The 12,461-nt window shown below is 37.3% G+C and overlaps 1 protein-coding gene across 8 annotated transcripts in view; it reads right to left on the reverse strand.

Moving 5' to 3' along the window:
* The window catches only part of TOGARAM1 (TOG array regulator of axonemal microtubules 1), a 148,030-nt gene that overhangs the window by 78,671 nt on the left and 56,898 nt on the right, over positions 1–12,461 (reverse strand). For 7 of the 8 annotated variants that reach the window (XM_045587617.1, XM_036458225.2, XM_036458210.2 and 4 more), the window contains exons 4-6: positions 8,921–9,223; positions 6,751–7,010; positions 4,048–4,280 (exon numbers count right to left, since the gene is read on the reverse strand). In XM_045587617.1, the coding sequence (XP_045443573.1) occupies positions 4,048–4,280; positions 6,751–7,010; positions 8,921–9,223 (796 nt within the window). The remainder of the gene's footprint in view (positions 1–4,047; positions 4,281–6,750; positions 7,011–8,920; positions 9,224–12,461) is intronic. The other variant, XM_036458229.2, reaches the window with a different exon arrangement.

A 12,461-nucleotide genomic window follows, 5' to 3' on the forward strand; every position in this document is an offset into this window, starting at 1 on the left:
AAAAGTAATGTCAATAAATTCAATGATCTATAATAATGAAGTGTAATATGTTTATTAGATTGGATGTCCTTCTGGACAACCTTCCAAAGCTGGGGCTACGAAGGAAGCTAGTGCTGGCAGCTGGGGGAAGAAAGGCATACTCTTGCACAAATTTTGTGCATCAGGCCTCTAGTAGATAATATAAAAAGAATTGTTATGAAGGAATACAATTCTTTGTAGTTGGGTAGACATATTTGATAATTGGCCTAATGAGAAATCAATGTTAAACGTTTTAGAAGAGTAACCCTATATAATAAAATCCTAATATGCAAATTGAGCAAATGGTGAAACTACCAGCAAAATGACCAGTCACTATGGTATACACTGACCACCAGGAAACAGATGCTCAATGCAGGAGCTGCTCCCAGCACACAGGCTTCAGGCCAGCCAAGGCGGTTGCCATCGGGGAACCCCCAATTGCCCTGTCAATCACCCCACTGATCGGCCCTGATCACTGCCATGCCTAGGGACTCTACCCATGCATGAATTTCGTGCATGGGGCCTCTAGTCCTACCTAATAAAAGAATAACATGCAAATTAACCATCACTCTGCTACATCCATAAGCCACACCCACCAGCCATGCCCACCAGCCAATCAGGAGCAAATATGTAAATAAACCCAACCAACATGGCTACAGCCACAGAGAGCAGGAGGGAGGGTTGCATTTCCAGGCGATGGAGAAAGCCAAACTTTCCGCCTGCCCTTGCCAGCCTAGGCCTCTGCTCAATGCTACAAAGTTTCACTTATAGAAGGTAAACAAATCCAAACAGAAATGGTGGCAATTATGAAGCTAGAAAAAGAGGGAGGCAAGGGTCGCCCCTGACAATGAAAGAAGCAAAGCTTTCTGCACACTCTGGCCAGCCCAGGCTTCCGCTCCAGGCTACAAAGTTTCAATTATAGAAGATACATAAAACCCAACAGAAATGGCTGCCACCATGGAGTGAGCAGGCTTGGCTCCTCTCCATGCTACAAAGTTTTAATTGTAGAACATACATAAACCCCACATACCAGGGCCTCTGCTTGGGTTGCCAGGGGGCGTGGCTGGCTTGCAAACAACCATAGGCCCTTTGCTCAGGCCGCCCCATGTCCCAAGGGAACTCCTACCCTGATCCGGGACACCCTTCAGGGCAAACCAGTTGGCCCCCACCCATGCACCAGGCCTCTATCCTATCTAATAAAAGAGTAATATGCAGATTGACCATCACTCCAACACATAAGATGGTTGCCCCCATGTGGTCAAAGATCCTACCCCATGTGGACACAGGATGGCCACCACAAGATGGCTAGCAGGGGAGGGCAGTTGGGAGGGACTAGGCAGGCAGAGGGAGGAAGTTGGGGGTAACTGGGCATCAGGGAAGGGCGGGGGGTGAGGGGAGGCAGGCCTGCAGTGGAGAGCAGTTCAGGAGGACCAGGCCTGCAGGGGAGGGCAGTTAGAGGTCACCAGCCTGGCAGAGGAGGGAAGTTGGAGGTGACTGGCCTGCAGGGAAGGGCAGTTGGGGGAGACCAGGCCTGCAGGGGAGGGCAGTTAGGGGTGACCAGGCCTGCAGGGGAGGGCAGTTAGGAGTGACCAGTCCTGCAGGGGACAGCAGTTAGGGGCAAACATCCCACAACAGGACACAAGTTAGGGGAGCAGTTAGGCATCAATCAGGCAGCAGTGGTTAGGGGTAATCAGGCTGAAATGCAGAAGCCATTAAGGGCAATCAGGAAGGCAGGTAGGCAAGCAGTTGGGAGCCAGCAGTCCTGGATTGTGAGATCCCCAGTGAGATTGGGCCTAAACGGGCAGTTGTACATCCCTCAAGGGGTCCCAGATTGGAGAGGGTGTAGGCTGGGCTGAAGGGCACCCCACGTCCGTGCATGAATTTTGTGCACTGGGCCTCTAGTTCCTCTATAATAGATTACTGTAAATTTACATTTATACTCAGTATATTTCACTTAAAAAACAAACACACACATTTCTGTCTCTAGAAGAGTGGTTTTCAACAATTTTTCCGCCCCAAACCACTTAAGGATGAAAGCCGTGCATTAAGTAGTAGTGGCTTTCATTGGTCATGATTCTTAAGGTAGAATGAGAGCTGGTTGAGAATAATTGCTCTAAAGCTATTAAACTTAAAAGTGGAAATACTGAATTCTTTAAAGATAATTCAGTCCGTATATGAAGGTATACTGAACTCACTTTTCACTGAGTTCAATATCTGAAGAAAATAACTCTATGAGACAATATAGGGAATAGTGAATTCTAAATGTTATAGTATCAAATGAAGTTCTCTTCCCAATTGTGTACCAAATTACTTATAGGACCATGCAACTGTAGTAATATATAACATAAAATTTCTCATTCATAAACAATAAGGGAAGCACTTTTGGTCTAAACCATAAATATATATTTAAAATGTCTGGTAACTTAATGATAGTTACATACTGATTCCAATTTCATTTTGTAAATATATATCATAGCATTAGTCTACCTATGTAATTACAACAAAGAAATTTCTAAGTAGAAAAAAAAATTCCAACTGAAAAATAAGCTGCTATTCAAATTAAGAAATAGGAAACCAAGGAATGAGAAACACATCCCACAACAGGACACAAAAATTCAGTTTACTTCTATAAACTGCTGAAATAAAACACCCCTTTTCATTAAAGGTACTAGAACACTGGCTCTCTTTTGATTACACAATCTGTTTACCTGAGTTATTGTGATTATAGTTCATTTAAGTGAAAATAATATTAATTTCAAATATTTACTTTAAAAATATTTACTTGTAGCTGAGACCGGTTTGGCTCAATGGATAGAGCATCGGCTTGGGGACTGAGGGGTCCCGGGTTTGATTCCGGTCAAGGGCATGTACCTTGGTTGCAGGCATATCCCCAGTAGGGAGTGTGCAAGAGGCAGCTGATCGATGACTCTCTCTCATCGATGTTTCTAACTCTCTATCTCTCTCGCTTCCTTTCTGTACAAAATCAATAAAATATATATTTTTAAAAAATATTTACTTGTAATAGTTGTATATAAACATGGTTCAGGATGAAATCAAAAGAAAAAAAAAATACTGTCAACATTAACTGTTAATAAGTATATATATAAAAAAAAACCCTGGAACTCTTATACATTGCTGCTGGGAGTGCAAAATTGCACAAGCAATATAAAAGTTAAACGTACATCAACCCTATGACCAAGCAATTCTAGTCTTAGATTTTTGTCTAAAATAAAAAAGATAGCATGCGACAGGGAATAGGGGAGACTGGGGGAAGGTCAATGGGGGGGGGGGGGGGGAGGATATATATACTATATGTAATACTTTAAATAATTTTAAAAAAATTTAAATAAAGAAAATAAAAAAGATAAACATCCCTAAAATCCTAGAATAGTCACAGAGATCTCAGAAATCAAGGTGAGATCACTGTTTAAAACTTAAGAGTTTACTGAGGCATTCTAAAAGAATTTGTCAAATTGCTATTTTCTGTCAGTGTGAGATGGTTAGGACTCTAATTCTAACACTATTGCTTTCAGAAGATTTCTAAGAGGGCTGGAAAAGTTATGACTTGAAATCCTAACTTTCTACAAACTAATGGAATAACAAAACATAATAGTAGGGTAGCAGCTGAATGGAGTTTATCCATAAATTAAGAGAAAATTGGTACTGAATTTGAAATGAAAGCAGTAATATCAGCTATGGGTCAATTGCCAAAGAGTCAATGATTCAGAGAAGAGCTAAGGAACAATAAATATTGAGATAAATCTTAGGTAAATGAAAAACTGGAGCTGAGGAACAGACTTTAAATATATTAATTTAGGTGCTCTAGATTGGAGTTGGGGTTGTGTTCTCTCTCTCCACCCCCATTCCAAACCAAAGTCAAGCAAAGTAAGATATGTAAACTTTTCCATTGTCTTTTAAATGTATTTCAACATTTTTAAAATTAGAAAATTGTTTAAAAAAAAATATATTAGGGCTTGAGATTACAAACTACAGATTAACATTCATTTATCAACGTAAAACATAAAATACATCATTCTATTCCCCTGGGGAGTTGTAGACAGAGAAGAAGTCAATGATTCTTGGCTGTAAACTCCACTTTCACTATAAGAGCTGATGTTTGGAGAGGAAGATCGAGATGGGGAGTCCATAGTCAAGTCGATTTTAATTGCAGAATCAGGGCTTTCAAGATCTGAAGTACTGCCATTCAGTTTTGCTCTTTTCTTAGCTGCACTGTTACGAAGGGACCTAAGAGAGCTTTGCATCTAAGAAAAAATAAAAACAATCAACTTTACAAAATAATTATATTAGAAGTTATCCTTAGATTTTAAAATCCATTAACTGTATCTATTTTTCCCCATTAACTATATCTAGATAGCCACTATTCTTCAATCCAGTAGTAACAAGATAAATGTTAACATATCTGCACATAGTGTTTTTTAAATATATATTTTTATTGATTTCAGAGAGGAAAGGAGAGGAAGAGAGAGACAGAAATATCAATGATGAAAGAGAATCATTGATGGGCTGCCACCCATTGGGGATTGAGCCTGTGCCCTTGGCTGGAATCGAACCTGGGACTCTTCAGTCTGCAGGCCAATCCTCCACCCACTGAGCCAAACCAGCTAGGGCTGCACATAGTATAAATATAGACTTCATCACGTAGGTATTTATAAATAACCCACTATTTTATAAACCTTGTAAATACCATATTTACCATGGTATTTTCAACACTGGGCACAAAGATTAATAAATGAATCACTAAAATCAGATGGTAGATACTTAAGTGGGTTAAAGTCACAGAAGTCCAGCTAATCTTAAGTCACTTGTGTACTTATGTGACTATTTAAAAGTTTTATGAGATTAGGAAAAAGTATTCCATTTTATAAAATTTAAAGTTCACATCCAGCCTGCCAGTGTTAGAGTTCAGAAAATAATAGATCATTTTATTTAACTTCTGAAGCCAAGTATTTCTAGAAATGCAGAGTAAAAATCATTATCTGAAACTAATACAATTAAGGTTGGGAATAGAAATATAAACAAATTAAGGAACACAGAAATATACATAACTGTGCTTTATTTGTATTTTGATTATAACAATTATAATGGTTGATTCAATAGGATGCCACTTCCCTAGTATAGTTTTGAAAGATTCAGTATCTAAAAAGAGTAGTATTCTCTTACATTTACTAATAATTATATTTTAAAAATTACCCTTTCAATTATCCATTAAAAGAAAAAGTTATATTTTAAGTTACCGTAAAATCAATACAAAATGTATAATCAGATGAAATTTATAAATAATGTAGGTAAATGCCTTTTCTCTAAGTTTGTTTTTTTAAATAAATCCCCTTCCAAGTACCATTGAAATAAAAAACAAGGAAAATTTTTTACAAGTAATTAGAATTTAGAATGATTAACTCATTAAGAACCAATTTTGGCACTTTATTAGTTTTACACATGCTTAGTGCTAAAAAAATGCTTTGAAAATAAATGAGCACTAATATTTATTTTATTGAGCAAATGATCTGTACATAATGCTTACAGCTTTAAAATCAGTTTAAAAATACCCCATAATATAAACATCTAGTATTTTAGTTTACTTATTTAATGTAAAACACTTTTTAAACCTAAAATCAGGCAAACAAATGATAAAAAGGAAGAATTTATAAAAGTTGTGCTCTGAATCCAAAGTAATATAGCAGCCACTTTCTTTATCTGGCATATTAATATGTACAGTTTTATCATATTGACAATACAGCTATATAATTTAAATGGAATAACCTAGAATTCAAAGAGGAGTAGTAATTATGATCTTAATTTCATAAAGATAAGTAAACTTGCACATATATGAACAAGGGAGATGCTCAAGAATGGGGAAGAAACTATATTATGTTTCATTTATTTAAAAATGGAAACAAATATGGCCAAGACTGGTTTGGTTCAGTGGATAGAGCGTCGGCCTGCAGACTGAAAGGTCCCGGGTTCGATTCCTAACAAGGGCATGTACCTTGGTTGCAGGCACATCCCCAGTAGGGGGTGTGCAAGAGGCAGCTGATCGATGATTCTCTCTCATCGATGTTTCTAACTCGCTATCCCTCTCTCTTCCTCTCTGTAAAAAAATCAATAAAATATATATTTTTTAAAAGGAAACAAATATGACAAATTATTCATTTGGGAGGGTTAGTGCAATAGTATATTGCTATATTATTCTTATTCTTAATTTAAAAAGTAATAATAGCCGAAACCGGTTTGGCTCAGTGGTAGAGTGTCGGTCTGGGGACTAAAAGGTCCCAGGTTCGATTCCGGTCAAGGGCATGTACATTGGTTGCAGGCACATCCCCGGTGGGGCGTGTCCCGGCATCGGCGTTTCTAGCTCTCTATCTCTCTCCCTTTCTCTCTGTAAAAAATCAATTAAAAATAAAAAATAAAAAAAAATAAAAAAATAAATAAAAAAAAATAAAAAGTAATAATATATGCATAGAAGGAATACTTAAAGGAAAACACATTAGTGTTAATAGTAAATTATTCTGGGCATTGGGATTTGGTGTAATGAATTTTCTTCCCAGTACTTCACTTAAGTTTCCATATTTTCTATAATGAACATGAAATATTTTTATAAGCAAGAAAACATGTTATGGGATTAAAAACTACTTGATTTTTCCTTAGATAAAACTATTATATCTAAGCAAAGTCACAAGCATTTAAAAATTAAAAATGGTATTTGGTTCTAACCTCTTCTTGGTCCAAATCTTTGTCTTTGATATTTAATTCTGAAAGATCAATTTTAACACTATCATTTTCACTCTTCCAAATATCATTAGGTTCTTTCTTTTTGGGTCCCACTGTGCTTAAATCGGTTTTATCAGGCAAAAGGCTGATTCCCCTTGGTATGGGAGGGACAGGCTTGGTACCATTCAGGCCTCGTCGGGAAGATGATGATCGCACCAAGGCAGGTGTGAGTTGAACTGGAGGTTTTTCTTGAGAATTTTCTCCTGCATGAAAAATGCATATTTTATTTTGAATTTTTTTTTTTAGAAAAGTGGAAGTTTAAATCACAAATGCCGTGACTACGGTGTTTTAAAATGAAAAAGCACAGTATCTTTTATTAGAAATAGATTACCTAAAATGAGATAAAAATATCATTGGCTCCTAAACAAATATAACACAAATGAGCCACTTCACCCAGCGGGTGTAGCTCAGTGATTAAGCATTGACACATAAACCAGGAGGTCACAGTTTGATTCTTGGTCAGAGCACATGCTCAGATTTCAGGCTCGATCCCTAGTAGGGGGTGTTCAGGAAGCAGCTGATAATGATCTTTCAGTCATCACTGATGTTTTTATCTCTCTCCTCCCTTTCTCTCTCTCAGAAAAATAAAAAAAATAAAAACATATTTTAAAATATTAAAAAATGAGTCAACACATATATTTAAACATATATAACAAAAACAAGCCAACACAATTTATTTATAAAAATAAAAATATGATGTACCAAGTTAAATTTCTATCCTCATGTAAATCACCATAGCTAGTACTTGTATGGTAAAGTCCATAATAAGGTAGAAGAGCTAATTTTTTTTGCTTGATTTAATTACATAAGCAACATTTGAAGGACTACCATATGCAAAGCAGAAATACTGCTCACTGGGAGAACAGGTTAAATAATGCATCAGCTCTCAATAATATTTGATCTTGTAGGAAAGATAAATTCAGAAAGAAAGTAATACAAGGAGCTGAAGCCGGTTTGGCTCAGTGGTAGAGCGTTGGTCTGCGGACTGAAAGGTCCCAGGTTCGATTCCAGTCAAGGGCATGTACCTTGGTTGCGGGCACATCCCCGGTAGGGGGTGTGCAAGAGGCAGCTGGTCGATGTTTCTCTCTCATCGACGTTTCTAGCTCTCTCTCTCTCTCTCCCTTTCTCTCTGTTAAAAATCAAAATATATTAAAAAAAAAAAGAAAGAAAAAAAGAAAGTAATACAAGGAAATGAAAGTTTTGTGCTAACAGAAAGTGATAAAATTCACTATGAGTTAAAGTGACCTTATGTTTATAAACTGGAACTTAGCATGGTGGGATAGTTTAAAGGTAAAATATCTTACCTCAGGCGCTGGGGACAGGAAAGCCTGTGGGATGAGGGGGTTGCATTTAACAGACCTTTTATTTTGAGACTGACTCTGTCTTGAATAAACTTATATGCTAATTTCATAATTAAAAACATTTTAATCCTCATCCAAGGACATGTTTAGAGAGAGGAAGGAGGAGAGAAAGAGAGAAACATGGATGTAAAAGTAAAACACTGATCATTTGTCTTCTTCATGTGCCCCAACTGGGGAATGAACCAGCAACCCAGGTATGTGTCCTGAGGTTACAACAGGCAACCTTTTGGTGCACAGGATAACTCTTTGGCCAACTTATAGAACCAATGATTATTTGGGTCTATCCTTAAATGCTTCTTATTGGTTCTATTAAACTAACTAAGCCATTCTGGCCAGGCAAGAAAAAAATATTTTGGTTAAAACAAATAGAAAACACATCAAAATAATTTTAACATATATTAAATATTCAATAAATGTCGAATGATGGATACTACAGTAAACATATGAATGACATTTTATATTTGTAAAGCCAAAACTTTTAGTAGCTTCTAAGGCTGTTCATGTTCATGTCTATTATAAAGCATTATTGTTTGCCTAGTTCTGAAAAGGATTTTGAAGTCGCAATAGAAGAAAAAAAGGAATTCACAATTTCAACGAATTTTATATAACACATTTAATCTAACATATGGTTATTTTCTTAAATATTTACTAATGCACAGAAAAATGTAATTTACAAGCTTTTAAAGATCTAACAACATAACTTTAAATATAATCAAACATACAAATGAGTTTGAAAAAATATTAATTTTTACCTTCATTTCTTCCTGTGGAACCAGATGATTTTTGGCTGATAAGCTTTTTTTGAGGACTTGGTTTTGATAGTCCTTCAAAGCTTTTAAGAGGCCAGGAATTTGAGAAATTAACAGAATTATCTTGAGACTTCTTTGGAGACACAATAAGAGATGTGTGTTTTGGGCTAGTTCGAGATGAGAGAGGACAGGATGGAGGGATGAAGGCTCCTGGGCTTGGATTTGGACCAGAGTATGATGAAATATGTTCTGTTTGGTTACCAAACGTTTGTTGTATCTTACCGCCAAAATTTAGGCTAGCATACACTGTAATAAAACAAAAAAAGAATATGTTTTTCCCACTAGGTTTGAAACCAATGAAATTAACAAAAATAAGTAAAAGAGAATGTTATCTATATCTATATATCTATATATCTATATCTATATATCTATATATAGATATAGATATATACAACTTCTAAGAGTTTTAAGATTTTTGATCTTCACATTAAAGTTTTTATTCCATTTGGCATTTGTATTTTAGTATGGTGTGAAGTAAAGATCTAATTAACACTTTTCTAATAGATAATGCAATTATTTCAATGCCACTTTTTGAGCTATCCATTCTTTCCCTTTCATCTATAAATCTCCTATATATTATTTAGGTCTATTCTTAGATGCTTCTTATTGGTTCTATTAATCTATTTATGTATACCTATTACAATATTTTATTTGTAATCAAGCTATCTAATAGGATAAATTCACTTCCATTTTGGTCTACTTTAGAATTATCTAGGCCATTCTTAACCTCCATTCTGTCATGAATTTCAGGATCAGCCTATCAGTCTCCATAAAAGATTCTATTGGGACTTTGGTTGAAATGACAATTTACATATTAATCTGAGAATAAGTGTAATTTTCCTGATATTGAGTTTCCCTGTTCAAAAATATAGGTTCTTTTAGCCCTGGCCATGTAACTCAGTTGATAATAGCATTGTCCTGAACACCAAAAGGTTGTGGGCTTGATCCCAGGTCAGGATGATAGGAGGAAACCAGCCAATGTTTCTCTGCTACATTGATGTTTCTCTCTCTAAAAAAAAATGAAAATAAAAAAATAAATAAATACGAATATATCCTTGGGTGAGGATTTGAAAAAATATATTTATTTACTAATATATTTATGTAAATAAATCAATATACATATTTATATATGAGATCTTTTACTGGTAGTTTGTTTATTCAGGTCTTCTTTCATGTCTCTCAAAAAAGTATTTTAGCTATTATAATAAAAAACATGCAAATCTTTGTTAGTATCTAAATATTTACAAACTTTGTTGATACTGTAATTTCTTAAAAATTACATTAAAATATATATTTTATTGATTTCTTACAGAGGAAGGGAGAGTGATAGAGAGCTAGAAACATTGATGAGAGAGAAACATCGATCAGCTGCCACTGGGGATGTGCCCGCAACCAAGGCACATGCCCCTGACCGGAATCGAACCTGGGACCTTTCAGTCCACAGGGTAACGCTCTATCCACTGAGCCAAACCGGTTTCGGCAAAACTACATTTTCCTAAAAGTTGCTGGTATTCAGGAACATTATTTAGCTTACATTCTAGTATTATACCTGGCAAACTTGCTAAATTATTTAATATTTTAATAGTTTTCTATATATCCTTTTGAATATTCTCTGTAGATAATCTAATAATCCTATCTAATAAAAGAGTAATATGCAAATTGACCATCACTCCAACATACAAGATGGCTGCTCCCATGTGATCAAATATGGATGCCCTCATTTGGACACAAGATGGCTGTCACAAGATGGCTGGCAGGGGAGGGCAGTTGGGGGGAGGGGTGCCAGGCATGCAAGGAAGGGCAGTTAGGGGGGGCCAGGCCTGCAGGGGAGGGCAGCTGGGGTGGGACCAGGCATGCAAGGGGGAGGGCAATTGGGGGAGACCAGGCATTCAGGGAAGGGAATTAGGGGTGACCAGGCTTGCAGGGGAGGGAAGTTAGGAGTGACCAGGCTGGCAGGAAAGGACAGTTAGGGGCAACCAGGCCAGAGTAATCAGGGGAGCAGTTAGGTGTTGATCAGGCTGGCAGGCAGAAGCAGTTAGGGGCAATCAGAAGGAAGGTAGGCAAGCAGTTGGGAGCCAGCAGACCTGGATTGTGAGAGGGATGTCCCAGACTGGGCTGAGGGACACACACCCCATGCACAAATTTTGTACACCGGGCCTTTAGTGATTATAATAATGATGATGGTGACTATAATGAAAATGATGATGAGCTAATGTTTATTAAGCTCTTACTATATGCCATGTGGTATTCTAAACACTTTACATATATTAACTAATATAATCCTTACAACAATCCTATGGGAATGGGTATTATTATTTTACAGATTTTAAAAATTTAAAAACAAATGAGTAAATTACTAAAGATCATAAACTAGGAAATTATAAAGCCAAGGTATCAACCCAAGCATTCTGGCTCCCAAGCTTGTGCTCTTAACCATTACATTGTACCATGTATTATCCTATCTAATAAAGAGGAAATATGCTAATTGACCCTCATGCCATTACAAAGACGGCAGTGCCCACAGCCAATATGGAGGGAATATGCTACTTGACTTCCCCGCCCTCAAAGATGGCGGCACCCAAAGTCAATAGGAGAAAATATGCTAATTGACTTCCCTACCCTCAAAGATGGTGGTGCCCATAGCCACAAGATGGCAGCACCCAGTCCCCTCAGCCCTGCCATGCACCTGCCTCTGGAGTCCCCCAGTCCCTTAGCCCTCCAGCCGCCCAGGGCTGGCCTGAGGCACAGGCAAGGCGTGGATAGCAGCTGCCCAGCTTCCCAGGGCCACCCGAGACTCATGTAACCAGGGCTGGCTGAGGCTTGCATTATCGGCAGTGGCAGCAACAGAGGTGTGATGGGGCGTCGCTTTCCCCTGTTCGACAGGTTGCCTCCTACCCCTGAGGGCTTCGGATGGTGAAAGGGTGTAGGCTGGGTTGAGGGACCCCCTCCGGGCCTCTAGTCTGTAATAATGATGATTTTTGTTTCTTCCTCTTCAAATTTTATACTTTTACTTTTGAGCTAGGTATTCCCTAGATCTGTGGTTCTCAACCTTTCTAATGCCATGACCCTTTAATACAGTTCCTCATGTTGTGCTGACCCCCAACCATAAAATTATTTTTGTTGCTACTTCATAACTATAATTTTGCTACTGTTAATGAATAGTAATGTAAATATTTGTGTTTTCTGATCATCTTAGGCTCTACAGCAGCAGTTATCAACCTGTGGGTCTCAACAAAATTTTTAATGTATAACTTACTAGTAAGTTAAATCTTGACTTTTAAAAAAATCTTTATTGTTGAGATTACAAATGTCTTTTTTTTTTTTTTTACATTGTCCCCTTCCACCTGGTTCCAATCCTATCCTAGGCCTTTTCCACCCCATTATCTGTGCCCCAACTAATGCATATCCTATACAATAAAGAGGTAATATACAAATGGGCATCACACCCTCATGCCATCATGCCCTCACACCCTCGCACCGGGGC

Source organism: Pipistrellus kuhlii, unplaced genomic scaffold, assembly GCF_014108245.1.
Source record: "Pipistrellus kuhlii isolate mPipKuh1 unplaced genomic scaffold, mPipKuh1.p scaffold_m20_p_1, whole genome shotgun sequence".
NCBI lineage: Eukaryota > Metazoa > Chordata > Mammalia > Chiroptera > Vespertilionidae > Pipistrellus > Pipistrellus kuhlii.